Here is a 23,082-nt window from a genome sequence, read left to right as displayed (position 1 = left end):
CCTACTGTATGTGGCTGGCACAATGAACTGGAGCTTTCCCCTCCTCAGCTCAGCAATGAATATAAATAATGCATACACATACCTATTTCCCAGCTATGTTTTCACAGTGTCATTTTTGTAAATATTTAGGTAGCATGAATCTCATCAGCACAAAGAGAAAGCTTCACTGAAAACTCATTGCAGATATTTATTGATAAATTGAAAGCGCTTCTTGCATGCTTATAATTTATTTGTTTCCTTTTATGAACCAGAAACTAATTGTGTTTAAAGATTTTAGGTACCAGGTTATGACTGTGTTATGTGTCCCAATAGCCTAATAGGAATATGAAAGTTAAGTACTGTTTCCTCTCACATCTATCCTCTCTGAAGCAATCCCTGCAAGAATAAAGGCCCAGGGGAGGCTGTGGGGTGGGACCCTTCGGGGCTTAGCATCAGACCCAGCTTTGTTCTGTCAGAAACACACTCATCTTCCCCACGGTAACCCTCCCAGCTCTGCTTTCCAGTTAGCTTCTTTAGAACTGCCTTAGAAAGACAAATGGTTTCTTTAATCCCCTCACAGTCAGCCTTTCAATTTCCTTAACTAAGTTGGAAAATTCCTGCTTTCCACTGCTCAATGCCATCTTTCAGGCCTGTCACACTGAAAGTGGTTATTGGTGGCCATGTTTCATGTTTGATATGAAAATGGTATTCACAGAATACAGTTATTACAATTGAATTCATTTGTCTTCTATAAACAAAGCTGTTATGCAGTAAATCATTTGCCATGTCCACTTTTTGATACTTCTATTTACAAATTTTTATCAAAAATATGATATTTACATATGTTTGTTAATTTTTTCTAAAGTTTGTTTCAGCTCATTTTAGTGTAGAAAAATACCAATTCTCAAGAGCATTTTCTTTTTTTTTTTTTTTTTTGTGTTTTCTCCCTAGGGAAGCACTACAGTGAGGGATTTGTTTCTAGATGGGCAGCTTCTGGGAAAAAAACCCACCCAAAGTCACCTTTAACTCCATGGAAAGTGAATAGTCTTGAAATCTACAGTGGCAATGGAAATGAGAGTGGGATAAACCAAATGAAGCCAAAAGAAAACAGAACAGGCATAGCATTTCTTCATCCTTTTAGAAAATGTAGTGTAATAAATAGCTACAGCTGTAGTCCTTTTGTTTCCCCAGCGTCTTCCAAATGCATACACACCGAAGCATTGATATTGCCCTGTGATTGTTCTCTTTTTCTTCTTTTTGTTCCTTTTTTGTTGTGATTCCTACAGCATTGGCCTCTTACGTTGACATCCTTAAGAGCTTGAGTGGTGTTGGCAGCCCGGTCCTGGCACCCGCACAGCCTATGTAGAGCTTTGAGAAGAGCGATCGTCGTGGGGGCTGCCGTCCGAGTTCTCGGTGTCCCCCTCGGAGATGGCCTGCATGGGGGTGTTGTAGAGCCGGCAGCGCACGCTGTACCGGCTGCTGCTGGCCGCCGGCGGGGCCCGCGACCGCCCCACGCGCGACGACGCCGACATGGGGAAGTTCTTGGAGGAGAACCCTTCCGTGTTGACCCTGGGGGAGCAGGGGGAGAGCGGCGATAATGCATCAGGGCTCGTTGTGGGAGGAGACTCTTCCGTGCTTTGAAGGGCGTCTGCTGTCAGCTCTCCGGGAGACTTCGGCAAAATAGGACTTTTCAGAATCTCTGTGGCAGACATCCTGTAGCTGGAATCAGATCGGCTGCCCTTTTTAAGGAGCAGTAGCTTAAACTCCTCATTGGATGTGTTGGACTTTTTAGCATTCCTGTATATGAGCCCGGGGGACCTCTGACTGCTGATGGGAGTGCCCACGTTGCTGGCTGGTGGCAGGTTGCTGGTAGGCAGTGTGCTGCTGGTGGGAGGCTGGCTGCTGGTCCCAGATGAAGCTCTCAATCTGTTTCTTACGGAAAGGTCTCCAGAATCCTTTCTCCCAAGAACTTTCCTTTTTGATCTGTAAAAACACAAAGGAGAACTCTTTCATATATTATTTTTGTACTATAATGCTTAGCGCTCTCCTGGAGTTTCACAGATGCTTTTATATTTAGCCAGTTCTCTCAAATCCTCTGTAAAATATTGGAGGCTATCAGTGTCTCATGGCACTGAGCTGCAGAGTTCCTCTCAACATCATCCAGCCTCTTCCAAGACAGTGTATACACAACCAAGTCTTTGTAAAGACAACAATACATACAGAAATTTAGACAGTAATAATATGCAGCATAATCTATTCAGTATCAGAAAACTTCAGTTTCAGTTGTGATCCCAAATTTCAGCTGACTACAAAATACTCTAAAATTGAAGAGATACCTTTTCATACCCTTCTCCCTGCAACAATTCTTTCACCAGACTAGAGCTGGTAGACTGGTAGGCAGAAGACAGGAACCACTGCAGGTAGTTTGCTTTGAAGATGTGTATGTTGGTTAGAGAGAACAGCTTGATGTTTTTATCTGTAAAGCACCCCACACATGCCATGAAGGTACTCAGACTGCACTCCAGGCCATAATAAAACATGTTTTAAAGATGCCTTTTAGAAAATGAAACTGAGTTAACTGAAAAATGTAGTTTGAGGACAAGACTTAAACATAGAATAACCATCCTGCAGCTATTGTTAGTGGACAGCTGTGCAGGGATGCATGTTACCATTTCCCATTGCCACAAGGTTCGGTCACCTGTGAATGACTGCAAACAGATCCTCAGTGGTGCGGGGTTTGTTTGGAGACACAAAGGCATCCTCAGTGTCAGCCTGTGACTCCTCGCTCAGTGGAGACATGATGGACTCGTCGCTTGGAGAAGACTCTTAAAAAGGAGAGAAGCCACGTTATGAGTCAGACTCCACTGCACTTTGCAAGAGCACTGCCAGTTGGAGGCACCAGCTCCGCTCACAACTGAGTGGGTGATACTACTATACAGCCTTTTCCCTCTAATCTAAAAGTCATGTCTGTTCCATATTGGATATTCCCATAAAAGGAGCACTGAAACAAGATCTCCCATTTACATAATAGCTGTGATAATCAAACTCTCTTGTACCCAGGGCCAATGCTCCTCACTTTTATCTTTTCAGCTGAAATGTAGCACAAGGGAGGAAATAAATACCACAAATGCAGTCTGAATACTTTGGAAAAGTTTAAATAGCTGTGAGCTGGCTAGCTGGCCAACTAACAGACAAAGCAAGGGGTGTCTATGCTTAAACCTACAGAGGGAAGCTGATGTGCCACTCTGCTTTGATTCCACTACCATCCCATCCAAAACCACCTGATTGGGTATGACACAGAAAGAATTCCCAACTGACCTTTCAGCGAAGGCTCATCTGTGCCGCCCACCGTCTCGTCTGCCCTGCTGTCATCAGAGGCACTTTTGGTTGGGATACCTGATGTGATATCGTTTTCCTGCTTGCTACCCTCTTCATTGAGTGAATCTACCGCTGCCATCTCTGCTTCATAGTTGATATTCCCAGGCACATGGTGGCTTACGTCGGGTTCGTGCTTAAAATGATAGGTGATGGCTGGTCCCTCAGCCTGAGCTGGGCTTTCATCCACAGGCCTAACTTCCACCTTCCCCTCGCTGCCTGTGGAGAGCTCTTGCTGAGCCTGCACTTGCTGAAGATCGTGCACTGTTTCTGCTCCCTGGACAGATTTCTTTGTTTCATCATCACTTGTGGGGACAGCTGAGCCCTTCTGAAAGCCATCCATGGGGATGGCACATGTCTGATTCGGAGAGCTTTCTGGTAAGTGTTCAGCGGCCAGGTGTGTTTGGTCATTCCCAGGTTTGATTTCAACCAGACCCATGCTTGCTGAAGTTACAGCTTCTCTCTCACAGCTATTCTGCCCACCAAAAGAGGAGCTTTTCTCTAAAGGTGGTTTTCCAGGGCCTGCTTCTGCTGGGGAAGTGTCAATGTACAGCATTATGGCCTCATCTGTAGAGTATTGGCGTGATACTGGTTTCTTAGCTAAGAGTGGCCTCATTTTGCCTGGAGAGACCTCAGTTGCCATCAAGGTGGTCTCCTGTATGCAGAGCAGGTCTGGGGTACTGCCTTTATGTTTCACTCCTTCAGGCTTGTTGACTGCCCGGAGGTGGACAGACTTGAGAACGGAGGGTGTGATGGCGAGGGCAGAGGGAGGGCCGGGCTGCAGGCCGTCCCCAACCGCGCTCTGCTTGCTGTGGCTAAAGGTGTGCAGCTGGTGCCTGTGAGCGAAGGGCTTGCTCAAGACATTGTGAAGAGCACTTAGGTCAAGGTGAGTAGGAGGTATAATCGGAAGTTCGAGGTCTTTGCTCACTGAGGCGGTGCCATCTTTTGAGAGTGGCTGCTGCAGCGATGACTTCCTCTCTGGAACTTTTGGCTTCCTCTTGCTCCCCCCTGGAGACAATGGTCCTGAAAAGAAAGCTGTCGGAAAAGAAGAGGTGGGCGTCTCTGACTGGCTGGAGTACCCACTGGAGGGTGAGGCTAACCCCGCCAACTTCTCCGGGGAGGCCAGCTTAAACTCATTATCAACAGAGGGGAGGGATGGGGTTGTAGCTCGTGACCCAGACTGAGACGTCTGGGATTCAGAGCTCTCTGGTGACTTGATGCACTCTATGACTGTAGTACCCGTAGCAGTGCTTGAATTGGACAAGGACCTGTAAGGATCGCTGGATTTCAAGTCGTTCAGAAGCCAGAGGTCTGCATAGTGAGGTTGTTCAGCACCTTCATCTTTAAAGGAGGGGATACTGGTGGTGTCAAATGGAGTGTCCTTTAACCCACCATCATCCTGGTTTGGCCAGGGAAGCTCCTGCTTGGCTGGCAGGTTGGGGCCTTCCACTCGGGAAGGTATGTTTGAAAACTCAAGGGGCAGCTTCATCTCCCTGGCAGTGTGAGAGACATGCTGCCCACCACCGATCTTTGGTTCTATCTTGTCGGGAAGGTCGGTGCTGCCCTCTGATTTCCTCAAAGACGAGCTGCGTTTTGGTGGGGCTGGCTTTGCCTTTGGTTTCTTCAGTGAGATGCACTGCCGTGCCTGCCTCCTGTGGCTCACACACTCCTGCCAGGCATAGTCAGCTAGGCTGGAAGTCACGCTCCCAGTCTGGCCACTCTCGGAGCCTGGGGCTGCATAGTTGCAAATATAGCTTTTATTACCCTTCAGACCGCAGTCAAAGTGCATGGAGGTATAGTATCCTTCAGTATCCACAGAAAAGTGTGAGCTAGTGTCTGCCTTGTCAGAGGGGGTCTTTTCAAGGAAGCTGTCATAGGTGGCCATGCTGGTAAAGCTGGGACATCCCAGGCTGTCTGCCTTTGGGCGCTCAGGGCTGAAATCCTGGCGACAGGAGGCGTCATGGTGGTGGTGCAGGTAGTTCCACTCACTGTCACTTGTGTTGCTGTTGTTGGGGTCATCCAGTAAATCTGCCACAGTGGATGTGAAGGAGCTTGCCCTGTGGCCCCTGACCTTGTCTGCGTGGTCACCAAACTGCTCTGTGATGAAGACATTGGAGTCCTCGTTGGCATTGGGAGCGGTATTGAGTGACAGCTCGGAGTCACAGTGTGAAGAGCCTGTTAGGGGAGGAGAGGCAGCAGGAGGAATGGTTTCAGATGTCTGGGAGGGACATGTGGAGCTGCTCCCACTCCAGTTGCCACTGGAGGACTGGTGGTCATCTTTCTGGTCCATGTGGCTGCTGAGCAGGACTCCTGCTGTGGAGATGGAGTGAATTGGGCTCCCGAAGGTGTCTGAGTTGGATGAAATTTCACAGCTGCCTGAATCGACCATCCTTGACAGCCGCGATCTCCCCCTCTCGCTGATGCTGTGCTCAGGGCTATGCAGGTGCTGAGGACAAGTTAAACCAATGGGCTGGCACTCTTGTGAACTCTGCTTGCTCAAGATCTCCTTCCCCTTTTTCGGGATCCTCTCCTGACCAGCTAGGAAGTGCTCTGCTTCGTACCCTGCACTCTTGGTGGTGGCATCCTGATGGCCCTCGCTGGCCCGGGCGCCCTCGCGGGGGAGGCTCCGCGAGCGGATGCGGTTGCTCACAGCGGCAGCAAAGACTGCATCCCCATTGTCTGCCAGCACCAGGATGTTGCCAGTGGAGTGGGAGAGGGAGGCGACCACGCTCTGCCCGCGCTGGGCACGGATCCGTCGCCGGGAGGGAGCAGCTATCAGGATTTCTTCCGTCTGGCACTCCGAATCCCGGGTCCCCAACCTCCTGTTGCTGGAGCCAGGGAATTCTGGGTTTGTGTGCACAATCACATTGCGCTCTCTCGCCACTGGCGACTCGTCTGAATCTAGGACACATGGAAAGCTGGGTGAGTGGGAGAGAGCTCCACATTTCCTGGCATGAGACAACCCACAGAGCAACCCAAGAAGATATTATCTTCTGTATTCTTTATTTTTTAATCTTTCTGAGCATTGGACCAAATTTAAGTTCTGTATAAAGAATTCATAAGGCAGATCTCCTGCCGGTGAGGTAGGGAAATTCTAGTCCTACAACATGACTTCTGCAATGCATTCTCAATGTGAGAATGAGCTGAGCTTGCTGTGCTAAATATTACGACAAATACTAAGTTTTCAGTTCTTAAGATTATTTCAGCTACTTAAAATTTTCGGGAGTGGCTACTGGACAAAATACTCCATAAGCTTCTAAAAATAATTCTTTTTTCTCCTTCCCGTCTGTTCAGTATTTCCACTATCTGCTTCTTTACTATCAAGAATATTTGCAAGACAAAAGGATCTTTCATTCATAGGTTCTCTGATTACTTATTCCCTATCATAAACACATTTCTTCTGTTTCCAGTTGAGTTTCATGGCAACCAACTGAAACACCAGAGCCATCTTCAGGTGCAGATGAATATTAAGAAATAGCAATTCTGTTAGTTTAGTTTTGAGTTAATAAGAATTTCACACTGAATTTGCCCTCAACAGAGTTGCTCCTAATTTACCCTGACAAAAAGTGGGGTAATTTGGTAGGTTTAAGGCAAATATTCTTGATGATAAAGAATAATAGGAAGGAATCGAGGAGTGTGATAAATAAAAGGAATGTTTAGCAAAGCTCCCGTAAAGTACCAGCAGCTGTATCTCTGGTGGATATTCAACCACTCATCTAAGTTATCCAGCTGTTGTGACAACTCATCATCACTTTGTGGAGTAACATCTGTCAGTTCTTTACCTTAAACTCCCCTGAAGCAAGAAAAAACTTTCACTTAATCTAGTTACTTTTTATGCACATAACTATGGGTTCATAACAGAAATAAAATGAAAAAGAAAAAAAGAACTGATTAACATTTACACAATAAGAGCTGAACACGTACATCTATATTACTCAGTAAGGCCCCCAGTCCTTCAAGGCCATATGGAGTAATATAGCTTTTCTTACTGTAGTAAATCAAAAGAACAAAACATGTCATTCCTAAATTTTACAAGTATTTACACTTTCAAGGTTTTGTTTCTTTGGAAGACTAGCTACCAGCTCATATCCCTGCAATTTAAGTTGGTTAGAAAGCTATCTATGGAAGATGTGTATTTATACTACACCTATTTCTTGTTGCACTCTTCTGGGGATGCCAGAGATGGTTTTCCTCCTCCTCAACTTTCGTCTCCGCTGTAGTACAGATTGTGAATGAACAAGAGAGCAGCGTATACTAGCCTCTCTGTCAAAACCAACTCCTGCAACCCATAAATAGGTCTCATTAGCCTTTAGAAATAGTAAACAAATTTTCATGGCTGGAACACAGTGGAGGCATGTGAGCTTGGATTAAGCCTGTGAATAAACATAAGGGAGCCCTTATGTAGCTCTTATGTAAATTATATCACAGTATATCACAGTTTTACGTCTAATTCCAGCTCCCCCTCAGCAGCCTGGTCTGCCAAAAATAACAGAAGGCATGAAAGAAAAAAGAACAGAAAAAGGAAAGAAAATCAGGAAAGCAAATAGAAAGCTCTTGGTAGCAGGGCATCTTTCTTACAGCTATTTATCTATCTGTCATAGGGACAATGATAGTAACTTATCTGCAAAGCATTATCTGTTCACCTGTAGCCTGACGTATTTTAAGCAAATAAGCATAAGAAAACATTTTAAGGTTCTAATGCCATATTGCAGTAGTTGGGTGCTTCTTAGGAGACCAATATGCCAAGGGAGCTAACATTTCAAAAAGGAAGGAGACAGCTAAAATGGGCCCAAGTCACCATGCAAGTTTAGAGAGCATTCTCTGTGACAATGACACATGACTGAGAGTGACATTAACAGGGAGCTGCCATTTACTTGCATACATCAGGAAGTGGCCTGATTTTCCCACATGCCCAGCACAGGGTGGGAGTCTGCTCAGGTCATGGAATCAAGATCCTCACTTTAGACTTAGAAGCACAAGTTCTTGAGTACATCTGTTTATGACCACCTTCATACAGAATAGGTGAGAATTCATTGTTTTCTTTATGTTTCCATGGCAATAGCAAAGGGACGTGTCTTTCAGTTTGATTTTACGCTGTGTAGTCAAAAGTTAAAAGGAGACTGACCAGAAGGCCAGTGCCCCTCTGCACTGGTTTTTTGCAGAGCTGTATGCTCACTCATGCTCTCTAAAGTTGACATGGGACAGGTTGGAAAAAATGTGCCAGGTCCATAAAAACACTAACATAAGGATTGCTGGTACAGTGGTTTGTAATCTTAAGAAGAACGAACAAACTAAAGCAAACAAAAGGAAAAAGAAATCCTGATAAGAAGCTCTAGTTTAATAGCGTATAATTATAGAAAACATAATTATACACAGACATACACATACATATTACATTACATAACAATGTAAAACATTAAAAAGTAACTTTCTTGTAAAAGTTCTTCTTGAAATCTACTACAGTGAAATAGAGGCTTCAGACAGATGTCCTGTAACCACCAATGCCCCTGGAATAAGCAGAGGAAGAACTTTCTTTAATATGGAACAAAAGTGCCGTAAACTCCAACAACAATCATTTTCAAAAAAGTGAACATTTCTCAGGGTTGGGAGAAGCTTAAAAAACAAAATCAGAGAACTAAAAGCAAACTCTTTGAAACAAAAAATCAATCAGCATCATTGCTGGTTTTCCAGCAACTGTGAGTTAGCTGAACATGCTCTGTGTGCCAGATGCACGGGGGTCATCTCTGAGAGGAAAGTGGAAAAGGGTATTTCTTCCCCGTGATGCATACAAATTATTCCCATTAGTGCTAATGAGAATGATACACATAAACATCCAGAAGATTACATACCATTCTTGATCTGTAAAACTGATCAGTGGAAATTTGGTTCCAATGTATGGCAGGTGGAGTCTAGGCAAAAATGGCTATTACTGGAAAAGTTAACATTGGTCCCAGACCTAACTGTTCTCTGGCTGCACTAGGTAAGCCTGCTAGAAAGGGCTCTGTATTGAAACTAGAAGGAGCATCATTTTATCGCCAGCTTTACCTTGTGGAAATAAGCCACATTATCTCTGACTTTCTGTGGGGATTTCCAGAGGCAGTGCCCAGCCTATGACCTTGACCAGCTGACCTGCAGCCCAGCAGGGTGTGTGCAGGCAGTCCTGCCAGCCAGCTGCCAGCCCTGCTGTGGCCAGAGCACTGTTCTGGAGAAAGGGACACCCACTCCTGGCTGCCACCTCCGCAGGGAGGCAGGGCTGGTGGCACTGTGCAGTGTCACCTCCTCTGCCAGGACAGAGGGGAGCTGGGAACTTGTGACCATGATGCTGTAAGCCCAAAAGCCTTGGTTGTGAGCTGGGGCTGGCCTGTGGGCATACAACTCTCCCCAGCACCATGGTGAATCCTGCAGCCTATCTTGCAGGAAGGTTTGTGTACCACTGATAGACATGGGGAAGAACAATGGATGTGAGGGGCTGTGACCTCATCCCAACCCCCAGTTACTGGGAAAATAGAATTAAATACAAATATTTTTTCTGGAGAATGAAGGCTAACTGAAAGCCCCCTTCTTTTTTCCTGATTGTTTACATTGAAGTCTATAACTGTGAAAGTTAACCCACTTTATGCTCTTAAGTTAATCAAAACTTGGTACTTGAAAATATTATTGAGGAAAATTCAGATCAACTTTACATTTACCATAGCCCTCTGGAAGGAAAGAAAGAGAAAAAGAGAAAGAGAAAAACAGCCTGATTTTTGATTCTGAAAATAAGTAATCTATCACATTTAACAAGTGATACCTGCTGCTTCTATAAACAAGTTCTCCTTAAAATAAATCTAGTCAAACATATCCAAACATTATAGAAATGAAAGAAAATGCCATTACTATACCTTCAGTATAGCTGCATGTAAAGAGATCTCAGAGCGATGGTTTGCATGCTACACATTCATGCCTTGCATGTTTAAAGCACTGCAAATAGTAGCCTACATTCTCTAGTTTCTCTTCTCCTGCTACACATGATGATCATATGATTAATTTTGGTGGCTTTCTGCATTATTTCAGTCAGCTACATTCAAAAAGTTATTTGAGGTCTTTGTTAATACAGATTGTAGGTTATATACACAACAAAAGTACATTGTTTATACAGGGAACTAGGCTCATGTTACACCATATAACATGACTGAAAATATGGGCCAAATTAATCCTAGATGCAGCTTCAGTGACTCCAGCAGTCACACATAAGGGATGAATTTAGCCCACTGTCTTTCAGAAACTAAATCTTCAAGCTAGGATCTCTGCCCCAAGACTGCACAATCCCATGACTTCAAATAAACAAAATAAGTACTTGACCTCCCTTGAACCATGCAATAAATACAAAAAGAAATAGAAGAGATTTGTACCAGTGACATTGATGGGGATAATGCAAGAAGAAATCACTTGGGCATCTTGTTTCATTTTCTCCTCTGGAGTTGGGAGAGGTAGTGCTTTATTCCAATTGGTTTGTTTATCCAGTGTAGAAGGGATATTATGTATTGGATTTTTCGGCCTCTGCCCTAACATGACATCTGTATCTTCGTCTTCTGGTGGATGGGACTGCAAATGAATACATTCAAAATCAGTGTCTCCCACTCAGGCACACAATGCTAATTTTGAAACAAAGCAGACACACAAATCAGAAACCAATTACAGGGAAGCAGGAAGGAATCGTTCTAAGTCACACAGCACCACCCATTCTTCAATGGAAACTTAACATCCTGCTAATAGGAGAAAAACACCTCAGCATACTGGAACTCAGCACATTCACAGTGACATTTAGAGGCCATCTCCTCTGTCAGAAGGGGCACATCCTGCATTCGTGCGTAGCCATGGCGTGTCCTCAGTTACCACAAGCATTAGGCATGTGGGCTCTCATCTGCAACTGGCCTCATATAACCATTCATTCAAGCATCAGAAGGTCCAAAGTTTTAAAGAAGACCCATCCATATTTCAGAATGACCATTTGCATTTCATTTGTACAAACACAGACCAAGAGCAGACCTTAGTACAGCCACCCAGCAGCTGTGTGGTGCAAGTGGCAGGTGTTGACAGTGCTGGGACAGGGAGATAACAACCAAATAAAAGACTATCCACCACCAGGAGAAATTAAAAAGATTGTTTAGAAACCATGCATATTTTTACAGCATATTACAAGAAGTAGTAGATGCTGAACATGAAGAAACAGAGGGAAAAGTAAACAGCATGAAAGAAACACAGGTGGTTTATTTTCTTTTGGAAGAAACAACAAATCCCCCAGTACCTTGTCTTGCAAAGAGAAATAAAGCAAGTGTGTTTTCGTATGGTGCTAGCTGCCAGCTTGGGTTGGGGGGGGAGTCTCTTTGTTTGCAAAAAAAAAAAAAAAAAAAAAAAGTTTCTTGTTTTGTTTGGAAGGGATGGAGGGGAGAAACTTACCTTTACCTTCTTCTGCCTAATTTCCCTCCCTTCTTCCATTAATACATTCTTCTTTAAGCTGTGACAACTGTTTGGCCAGCTCAGGACATCTGTCTGCCTCTCATTTTTTAAAAATGAAGTGCAATCCCTTTCAGACAGGCTTTCTCTTCAGTCTTGAATTCCCAGCTGCTTAACTACCAGCCTTCCCTCCTTCATGCCTGCTGTTTACACTTTATTTGCCAGTTTTAGTTTCGGTAGCAAACAGGGCAAAAATAAAATGTTGCTCTGCATGGCAGAGCCCTGAGCAGGTGGGTGTTGAACACTGCAGGATCATGCCCTTTCTGCCATTGTACTTTGGCCATTCCTCCGCCCAGGCTCCTCACAAATCCTGAGGGAATTAACCATCTCAGGCTTGCCAAACAGAATTTACGTCTCGGCTTCAAAAGCATTAAAGACCTTAACTCTGCAGCTGCTGTTTAAACTGTCGGAGGCACTTACTTACCTGGTCAGTGTCACCTCCTGCAGCACCCCCAGACCCAAGACAACACAAGTTTCCTCTTCTCCCGCCCGCAGAAAACCCTCTTTTCCCACGTAGGATTTCAGTCAAACATTGCAGCCTTCTTTCTGCCTGCAGCTTTTGTGCCGATTCCCGGCAGGCAGACGTGAATAGCTCATATAAACTTCAAGCACAAAAGACTTTGTTTCCTAGGTAACTCCCCCCCCCCCCCCAAGTTTGATGCATGCATGCAAAAAACCCATCCTTGCACACACACAGAGCACAGAGGCACATGGACACACACACACACACACACACACACACACACACACACACTCTGCATTTGCTGCTGAATTCATCCTTCCCTAGATGACAAAGAAGTGCTGGACAAAGCAGGCAGAGTGACCCTGGCTGCCAGAGCTCCTGCTCTCCAAGCTGTGGCATCACCAAATGGCCAGAGAATAAATACCTGCTGTTGGTGTGGCATTGTCCAAACCATTTCCTACCATTTAGGAAAAAAAAAAGGGGCAGTTGCAAAACATGGCAAGAGAATTAAATGCAATTGCTAACGCTCTTGAGTCTGTCTGAGTTCAGGCTTTTTAAAGGAGGTGATAGGGGGAGGCAGCTTTGTGGCCTTGAGCTCCTGAAACCTATCCAAGGTGTGAAGAATGACAGAATGGGGGGAAAAAAGTTATTATTGTGTCTTACTGACATGAGAAAAACAGAAATGGCTTCTTTTAGCGCAGTAAAGTTAGCGAGTGAAAAGCAAGCAAGAGGAAGGGTTAGGATCTGGAAGGGAGAAGAGTGAGACAGGGTTGTTAATTGAGGATTGCTTGTTTTTCCAGTACCTTTCTACTCCAGGGGGTCATGTGGCAACACGCAATTGGGGAGGGCGAACGGGTGCTGTTAAACTATAAATGTGAAATGTGAAAAAAAATAAAATTAAAATTAAAAACATACACAAAACAATTCTTGTAAAAGCACATAATTTTTGTCTGGATATATTAGCATCAGAACCAAAATGAGCAGAGATTTTCACCCTGTTTCCTATGGATGGGTTTATGCCCCACCACAGATTGGTTTGGATCCCTGTGAAGTCTGTACTGGTTTTGCTTACTTGAATTAGACAAAGCTGCAGTGAAATTGGTTCAGCCTCCTTGTACAGACATACTTGAATTGTCCCAAGAATGCCTTGTATTGATTGGGTAACTCAAACTGTGTTCTGCCTGGAGCTGAAGCAGGGGAAGATACATATCCAATTACATTATAAATTTAAATTTTTTCATAATGTAAGGGATTTTTTCCATTTTTTTCTTAATTTTTAAACAAATGGATATAAATAATGATGCTGATGGTAATTTATCATATACATTGATTGCTGTGTGTTTCTGATGATATCACTATTTCTCTAAGTTTGCATTCATTGTGGCAAGGTGATAATAACCAATTGGCTTTTTGTCCCTTTTTGTAACTTGAAAGGACAAATAGCAATGGCCACAACATCCTAGGTCTTGGTGAATCCCTACACCTCCAAAATCCTCTTCTGTCAGAAACTCTGGTTTGTTTGTGGCAATGTCCAGTTTTCAAAATTAAGGAGTGAAGGACAACTGACTTCTTTTGAAATAGGAAACAAAAAGAAGTTAAAACAGGTCTGTTGACAACTCTGGAACATGTTTCTTGGTAGGGGTTATTATTTCTCCATGCATTAGTTAGACTAATAATGCCAGATAATTCTACCAATGTCTTTCCTCCCAGTCATTATCAATCATTATCAACACTACTGTGACAGATGAACAAACCTGACCTTGAAAGACTTTGCATTATATGGTCTCCTCTCAAGACAAAAAGTTGTAGTGAGTCTCAAAAGGCCTAATCCTGCACCTTGTCCTACTCTCTTCCTAGATATGCAACATCTCCTGCTTTTCCCCAGTTCTGTGTGCCCATGGGAAGCCTCCAGATGGGCTGTCCATAAGGCTTACAGGAGACCAGAGTGGGGGAAGTCAAAAGAGAGCTGTTCCCAGTGAACATTTCCAGCAGCTTAGTTTTTGCCCAGGCCAATGGAAAACCAGTTCTCCCAAGCTGGAAAAAGTCCTTATCTCAGGAGCAGCCTCTCTGTTCCTGCAGTGAAGGCTGTGGAGATACTGAATACATCAACAATTTTAGTCTCCTTACTCCTCAGATACCCAAGGATGGTCCTCTGACCAAGTTTCCAGACACCTGCTGTAAGCAGACTGACTGCAGGTACCAGGATGCTTGAAATTCAACTTCCTCGTGGAACGTGCTAGAGGATCTCTGGGAGGGTCAGGACACAGGGAGACTAATGCAGCTGAGGTGACAAGAGTTCAGGATTTGAAAATCTTTGCAATATCCCATGGCCTGTGATTGTCAGTACACAAAGAGGAGAGTACAGGAGGGGCCTCCTGCCCTGAGCTTCAAGCACAGGTACATGCAAAAACCACTCAGGGGCAAACCTGTCCATGAGAGCAACAGCAGGACCTCAACTTTGCTCTCAGAGATAGCAGTGTGGGCTACAGTCAGACAAGCAAGATATGGTTACCCATCTGTCTGTCCCATCTGTCTGTCCATCAGTGCAGCACTTCCCTACCTCACCATGTGCCACTCTGCCAGCTGCCTCTGAGGAAACACCTGGTCTGGTTCCACATACCTACAGCCATCCTTTGATGTGCCAGAGGCTCAGGTCCCTGCTTAAGCATGGCAGGACAGACTTCCTAGGTAAGTTCCTATCATTAGAGATAGGACAAAAATGAGGGTGACCAGCAAAATTTCAGTTTCTGCTGTCACAGTTGTGCTCCTGAGGAAGGTGTTCCTACCAGTGCCTTGCCAAGGGGTCCTGAGGTCACTTAGTGCCTGTTCCCATGTAGTGCCTGTCACGGGGGCAGCTGAGGCATGCTGGCACAGAGCAGCAGCCTCAGCATTTCAACACCTCCGTGCTGGGGGAGGGAGGAGGGAGTGAGCTGCTGCTTTTTAAAAGTTCTCATTCACTCAGGAAACCAGAATATCTCTAAATGTCCTGAGTAAACACATAATTAAGCAAGAAATTATTATTATAAACCCAAGGCTGTTCTGGTCTGATGGGCAAATCTGAAGTTAGGCTGTTTTAAAAGTGAATTTCTTTTGTGTGGGTGTGCTTGGCAAACAGAAACAGTGATAATTATTCTGTTAAATACAAAACCAGAATACTTTTAAGTGTGCATTTTTCTTTAATGGGCTAAGATTGCTTTGAAACTAAACTGGTGCATAATTGCTTCAATAGGGATTTGTCACTGACATATGTGAGCATTTTTATTTCCTGAGCTATCCCATCAACCTCACTTGCAGAGGTGCTATTGTGCTCGTGAAACTGCCTTGCAGTAAAAATCTTGTTGCATATGCACATGACCTGATTCCTCAGTGCTCCGTGTCACTTCAGTGTGAGAGTCTTTGGTTTCTGTGTGCTACAACAAAATAGTCAGATGTCCAAGTCTGACTGGTCAACAGAGCTTCTCCTGTAGAGAAAGAGATAGTGGCTCTGCTGAGGAGCAATTCAGCTCACCTTCCTTCAGCACTTAACTTGGGCTGAGAAGAAGCACCCCTGAACACTCACACCCCGATTTCAGGAAGAGCATTACTAGCACATATGTAAGTTAGGACTCATCATTAACCATTTTAATTAATTAAAACCTTAAAATATCATCAGGACAGCAACAAAGAAGCAAATCAGCAGTCGAAAAACTTGCCAGCCTGGCAAGTTATGAGTCTGTCCCATTTATTGTCCCAGAGCTGGGATCTGGAGAAAGAAATGAATGGGTCAATAGCAGGACAAAAATGCCACTTCTGCCCCTCTTCTCTTTTCCATCCCCCCAAGCTCTGAGACATGACTGAGACATTGTTCAGCATTTTCAACATATAGCAGTTCAAGAAGCATCATTTGTGTTACATCATGTACCTAGCCTGCCTTACCTATAGTAATTACCTTACAGGAGATTCTGGGATTTCAAAGGTAGTGCACAGGGCCTATGGAACACAGTGCAGTGGTGATAGGGAAAACATAAACCCAAGAATAAATAAACAATTTTTCCTCTGTTAATTAAAGATGGAGAATGCTAAAGCCTCATCAAGAGCTTTTATCCCCAACATGTTTGTTGAATTTAGACATGGCTGCGCTGATTCCTTCCCCCTCAGCTGTGTTTGATCAGGCAGGCAAGGTGTTATCTCACAAGAGATTTAGGAGGCAGAGTCACAGCCCCCAGCAGCTCAGGGCTGGCACAGTCTGGGTGAGGGCAGGAGGTGGCTGGTGCATGCTGCTGCACAGTGCTATTCTCCAGAGGATTATTTCTGACTCCTGCTGCCTAAAAGCTGCAGCTAACAAAAAGCATAAGGGATCAATATTATTTCTAACTTCAGGCTTCTGTTGCAGTGGGTGGGGGAAATTTCCCTCCCAGGATAACCTTATGAATATAGTGGGTGGTATTCACCCAAGCAGAGCATCAGCATGTTGCTTCAGCATTTGCAAGCATTATATATTCTGTTGTCTCCAGCAAACAGAACATACATACAATTTGCTCTCACCGTGTGGAAGCACAGAAATAAGGTGTACAGCACATGCTGACATCTCATTTAAGAACAGTCATTCATGCACTGAAAAGGCAACATGTGGAATAAGTGTGAATAGTGTTCAATCCCACATTCACATGGGTACAGTACTGACTCCTGGGGATCTAGTTGAACTCTGTGTATCCCTCTCTCTGCCTGTGAAAGGGAGAGCCTGCTGCTTCCTTAACTCACAGGAGTTAAGGAAAATGGTATTTATTTATATGGTAGAAAAACCAGAAGGTCTAGAGAAAGGAGAAGAAACACTAATAAAAGGCTACCAGCTTTCCAGTATTTTCAAAGCACAGTTGACTACTTAATTAGAAATTCATAACTATACTGCAGCTTCTGATGCTGAAGAGAAAATAATGGGAATATTTCTGGCAGTGCTATTTTTGCAGCAAATCACAACCCTGCTCACCTGCCTGCTCCCAATGCTTATATTTCTGTATGTTTCACTCTCCTCAAGTTTTTATCTGCTTGTGGGTGTTTTCTTTTCTTTTGGAGCATCACAAATGCGATCAGCTAAAGCACTGATAATCCTTTAAACAATTAATGTGTGGCTCCGGTGTTTTAACAAGGTAAAGACAAAACTGAGACATGTTTCATGAAAGAAGTCATACCACACATGGCATTTCAGCAGACAGAGGTACAAAATAAACATCCCACAATACAGGTAGTAGTTATTAGGCTCATTGCACAAATGGTGCTATACAAGATTTGTCTGATGAATAAAGTCAGGTAGGTTTTATTTCTAACAGCTTCAGGCAGGATTTGCACACAGAAAGTGCAGAGCCCAACTCATGTCTGTCCCTTAACTCAGTTGTTTCTTACTGAGGTTTCATCTGGCTTCAGTAGAAAACTCTGTGAAAATTAGTAAATTCAGTTGTGCTTCCTTCACTTTGCTGTAAACAAAGCATCCTAAAGCAGACCACAGGGAATATTTTTGAAATGGCAAGGAGATGGAATAAAATTACCCAATGCATTATTTGCTCTAGCCTGAGGCATCAGGGACAGAGAAACCCTGTCTGGAAAAAAACCTCCTGCTTCTCGTACCTTAGATTCCTGCTCAGATTATAATTATGAATAAACTGACCCTAAAATTTGTGCAATTGTGAGTGTAGATTTCCAAATATTGAATTCCTTGCTCCATCTCCTTGGTTTTATTGTAATAGCTGTGCCACGTGGGGATTGAGACAGTGTGGTCCCATAACACTCTGAACTGGAATACAGAAATTTCAGAGCCTTGCTGGCTGGACTTGGGAAAACCCAAGAAAGAAGAAATGCAGAAAAAATTAAGGAGAGGTCTGAAATGCAGTTGGAATGACACAGCATCTTCACACTCAGTGACTGGCCTCAGCAGTGCTACAGGCAGGGTTGTCATGGGAACATGTGTAAGAAATATTTTCCTCATTTTAGCAAGTCCATAACTTTCTCATACTCTCCTCAGATTATTTTTGGTTTAATTTGAGTTTTTCTTCTTCATTGGCAAAAATGCCTGAATGAATTATACTTTTAAATGTGTTTGGTTCTATATTTCTTTAGTGTAGAGAGAGACTAAGTATGCCGATTTTTCAGCTTTAAAAATGAATGACTGGAATGGATAGGAAAGTTAAGTCATGAGGAGCATGGAGAAAGGGAATGAGAGAGCAATGCTTACTGTTTCTCAATCTGAGAACCAGAAGGGATTTGATGAAATTATGAGATACTGGGTTTGAAACAAACAAAAGCTACATTTTCATACAGATTTTTAAGTCATTGTCACAGGATGCTGTGAGGCTGAAGGTGTAAATTTGCTAAAAAATTATATTGAACAAATCTCACAGTCAACTCAGAGAGGTTCTTTGGTGGCTGTTATTCTGTGTTTGATCTCTGGCCCAGAAACTCTGTAACCAGTTTCTGTATGAAACTGGAAGGCTAAATCGTGGGACAATAAACAGCATAAACCACGTCCTGTTCTTATACTCTGTCCTGAAGGATCCCCTTCTGGCCTTTGGGCTAAGTGGACATTTCATCAGCCAAATCAGGGCATTTCCTGTAACAAGAGTAGACATGAAAGAGCCTATTCCATTTCTAGTTCTCTTTCTCCACAACAAAATGATCCTGTGATAGAACAGTCCAAAACGTCTTTCCAGACCCATTTATATTGGCATTACTTGCTTTGACCTTGAATTCATTTGTCCTTTCTTGGAATTTGTGGGACTTTGGCATCTTTCTCCCTGTGAGCAGAGCTGTGATTAAAAGTGAATCTTCATCTGTTGTGATTGATTTTCTCTAGTTTTAGTATACAATGTGCAAGATCTTTGCAAGAGCTCATAGCCACCTAATTGGCAGCAGCAGTGAAAAGGTAAACACATAGGGAACCTTGACTCAGATTTAAGTGACCTGTTTTCTCAGTAATTTTCAGTAGTTGTAGTTCCCACAGGTTTTACAGTTGTAATATGAGCATTCCTCAAAATCAAGGTTCTTATTTGAGTATCTCAATACATGCATTTAACTTAAATAGCCAGTTGGGAAAAGTCAGACCCTGTAACTTTCAAAAATTTCCCAGCTTCTTGTTGATCCCTTTCCTAATTAAAATAAACACAAAAAGGGGCTCTTTTGGTTCTGTAGTATTGCTCCCTTCAGCACCTTCCCAATGCATCAGAAGAGTGGAATACACACCATACTGCTGTGCCATGAATAAAAATTCTTGTGGATTTAGCATCTTTAGTTCTTGGATGACTTGCTGATACCATCAACTGGAATCAGATATCAAACATTACTGGCAGTCCCTGAAGCAGATAAACTCTTGCAGATGTCGGTCAAAAAAAAGTTTATGCCAGAAAGAGCAAGCTAGCCAATTACAGCATCCTCAACTTTTTCTTGTAATGGTATCATTATATCATGAAGGATGGAACAATATCAATTAGCTATTCACTGCTGCAATGTCTTGTAACAATCTCTGATTAATCTCTGCCAGACAGAACATTCGTGTGCAGCTTCATCTTGCCGTATTCTCTTTCAATTTTTAAGTTGCCCCATTTATGAGGGGTTTTCTCAGAAATTGGTCAAGGCACTTTGAAGTACTCTGTGTGCAGTGTTTTTGCAATTTCCAGAGCAGAACATTGCCAGATGCCTTGAAATCAACAGAATAACAGCCCTCCAAGAGCTCTTGTTTGCTTCTCCTTAGGGGAACACTGAACCCGGTCAGCTTCCAAAAGGAGGTCTGATATGGGTGGGCACAAAGTTTAATGTTTTCCTTCTTGAAAAGAAAAAGGTGGACTTTCAGATATAGCCAAGACATCTGCATTCAGCATGACTTAATTTTGTCAACTAATACAGGGCTCAGAGAGTTGCTCACTAGTTGTTATTATTTTGTGTTCCACAGATGGAAGTAATGTATAAAATACACTGGTTGTTTTCCAAACACAGCAGAGATTCAGGCCTTTGAGCACTGTGTATGCAATTTCAAAAGACATGCCTCGTTCCCCATCTGATAGTAAGAGAGCTTTATGTTCAATAGCCTGTCCAAACTATCATCTGTAACTGGTTTTGATCCTTAACATGGCATCACCTTCCCTTTACCTTTCAATGACTCTACCACAACACTAGCTCTGATGATAACTTATCACGAAGAAACAGGTAATCCTGCTTCTTCTTTCTGTCTTCAAACTCCCTTCTGTGCTGTCCTTTACCATCAGGATATCTCCTTTAAGTTGAATCATAAGGCCTGAAAACTTAACCTGTTCAAAGCAGTGATGGTGATGCTGTCCTCAAAATTAACCAGGTAAGCAGCCAAAAAGCTAAAACAGTCAAACTAATGCAAATCTTATTATGTATTTCATGCTTTTTAAATGAGAAACAGAACTTTTCCTATGGACTGATTAGCTGATATTTTGGTCCCTGGGCAGGTGTGACTCGTTTACACTGTGTCTTTTACACTGTGGGTGCTTTAGCATTATAATATTTAAATATGGTTAATACAATGGATTAGGATGAATGCACTTGGATTTTTAAGTAAATGATGATTCAGTGTGGTGACTGAATCATCACTGAGCTTATAATGTACTCACAGGTGTAGCATCTCTTGAGATGCCAGTGTCCCTGACCTGGCAGATGCAGAGCAGACCTATCACAACCTGACCTAGAGCTGGCATTAAACAAACACTTCACTTAAAAGCCAAGTCCAGGTCTGACCTACACCTTTTAAATAATGCAATGGCTCTTAGTACAGGGCAAAATTAGCTACTCTGACACTTCTGTGAGTAAAACACCCAGAGCCACAGAAATACCAAAGTGCAGCTGAAGCCAGTGGGAATTATAAACCTAATCAGAATTAAAGCTGTCAATCCAGCATGTTTCTTTTAACAGTGATAAATACCATATTGTCAATACTAACTTGATTTCAAATTATTGCAGCAGTGAGAAGTGAGCACAGATATACAGGACCAGATCTTCAGCTGGAGTTCCTGCTTGGCTGGTTGTAAGGACATGTGTGAGACATGAAACATCTGAAAAACTGCATGGAGATGAACATTGCCAAACAGGACTATGAAAAGTGTGGCTTTTTGTAGCTGGGGTCATGGTCCTGAACCTCCTGCACAAACACAAGCCTCAAGCTGGCACTCAAAAGTCCTTGAACTCTTTGCTCATGGCAATGCTAATGCCAGGGCTGAAATTACAGCACTTTCTGAAATTATGGTAGGGTCCTCAAAGTGCTACCTCTATAGCCTGAGTGCTGAATTTGGAGGACTTGTGAAGGAAAGTGTGAATGAGAGCATTTGTGTGCTGGCCATGGGTAAAAAAGAAGAGGTTTCTGATTGAAAACTGCCACCCTGGGGTTTTGCCTTCCCCTTAATGTGCTGTTGTAGGACCATCCAGATGTTTGCATCCAGTAAATTCTCTTCATGGCAGGAATCCAGGAGCCTGGTTATGACCTTGTTGCTCCTGCTCCCTCTCTGTATTGCTTTGACAGTCTTTAAGGCCAGCTCTGTTGTACTGCATCAGCTTGGGGAGGGGGCACTTGTGAAGCCCTGCCACACCTGGGTCCCACCATGCCAGAAATGTATTTGTATGTGGTAGCTGTAGTGAAAGACTTACTGGTAGGAAATGTCGGTCCTTTATCGCTTGCTTCTTTTGGCTGCAGATGGCAGGGAAGGGAGGAAAGGGGGGAGCCACCACAGCAACGGGGCCTTGGACTTTCTGCTCTCTGTTATCACCTCGGCTTCGATGTTCTGTTTTGGATGAGAAAGAAGACACAAGTCTTTCCAAGTGTTAAAAACATACAAATACCTCTACTAACAGCACAACAGAGACAGGTACAGGACAATGGACTCCAAAGGCAAAGGTTCTTCCCCAGTGAGTGGTACAAATCATCCCTGTTGCAGCTGAAGGGGAGGAGCACTTAGTGGACATCTGTGTGCCCAGAAGAGCAATGCCCATACAGGGCACCCCAGCATATGCACTGCAGCTGAATTGGCCTCAGATGAGATTTACACCATTTATCCCAAGAGACAATGGAGCTCTCTTCTAGGCACTTGAGACCCAAGGCCTGATTTCCATCAGGAGCCTGCAGCTCCTATTGCCTTGAAATGTTGAGATGCAATAACTACGCCTGCATCCTACCCATATAAAATTTCCCCACTCTTAGGGGAAAAACCAGAAGCACAGCTCCAGGTGGGATTTTATTCCCTGGCTGCATGGCAGTGTTAGGTCCTGAGCATTGGCTTGACATCATGAAGGTTGTTGCAATGGTAATGCTCAGGTTCCAGCAAGAAGGAGATCATCCTGGGAAGGTCAAGATCTTTATCCACCCTGGGCCCACAGGAGTCTTCCTTCAGCATGGGCTCACAATATTCAGTCCTCTTCCAGCATCAGTCCCAAGTCTCTGGAACCTTCCAAGTGAATGGGAGAATGGACTCATGGACTTCCCATCTCTTATTTTAGGTCATAGTTAGATAGTTGCTGTTTGCATGGAGTGCTGCTGAAAGGAGATAACATATTCGCCTGCTCCACTAGCTGTGCTCCAGTCAACAATGTTTACTGCCAGCATAGTTGTTTTCTGACCTAAAATTTCATTTTTAATTGCTCCTGATTAAACAGATAAAGAGATAATGAAATTCTGATAGAAGAGAGAGTTGAGACACAATAAACATGTTTAGAATAAATTTCAGACTAAAATTTCATCGTCATGTATGCATGGAAAATAAGATACAGCAGCACATGACAAGGTGCCTGCTGAA

The 23,082-nt window shown here is 43.5% G+C and overlaps 1 protein-coding gene across 1 annotated transcript in view; it reads right to left on the bottom strand.

Annotated features, from left to right (window-relative positions):
- The window catches only part of NHS (NHS actin remodeling regulator), a 247,011-nt gene continuing 223,929 nt past the window's right edge, over positions 1-23,082 (bottom strand). The window contains exons 3-9 of the mRNA XM_058825258.1: positions 21,941-22,074; positions 13,117-13,179; positions 10,746-10,938; positions 7,502-7,633; positions 3,298-6,255; positions 2,678-2,804; positions 1-1,962 (exon numbers count right to left, since the gene is read on the bottom strand). Of these exons, the coding sequence (XP_058681241.1) occupies positions 1,338-1,962; positions 2,678-2,804; positions 3,298-6,255; positions 7,502-7,633; positions 10,746-10,938; positions 13,117-13,179; positions 21,941-22,074 (4,232 nt within the window). The 3' untranslated portion in view covers positions 1-1,337. The remainder of the gene's footprint in view (positions 1,963-2,677; positions 2,805-3,297; positions 6,256-7,501; positions 7,634-10,745; positions 10,939-13,116; positions 13,180-21,940; positions 22,075-23,082) is intronic.

This window comes from Ammospiza caudacuta, chromosome 2 (genome assembly GCF_027887145.1).
Source record: "Ammospiza caudacuta isolate bAmmCau1 chromosome 2, bAmmCau1.pri, whole genome shotgun sequence".
Lineage (NCBI taxonomy): Eukaryota > Metazoa > Chordata > Aves > Passeriformes > Passerellidae > Ammospiza > Ammospiza caudacuta.
This window is presented reverse-complemented; position numbering and strand designations above follow the sequence as displayed.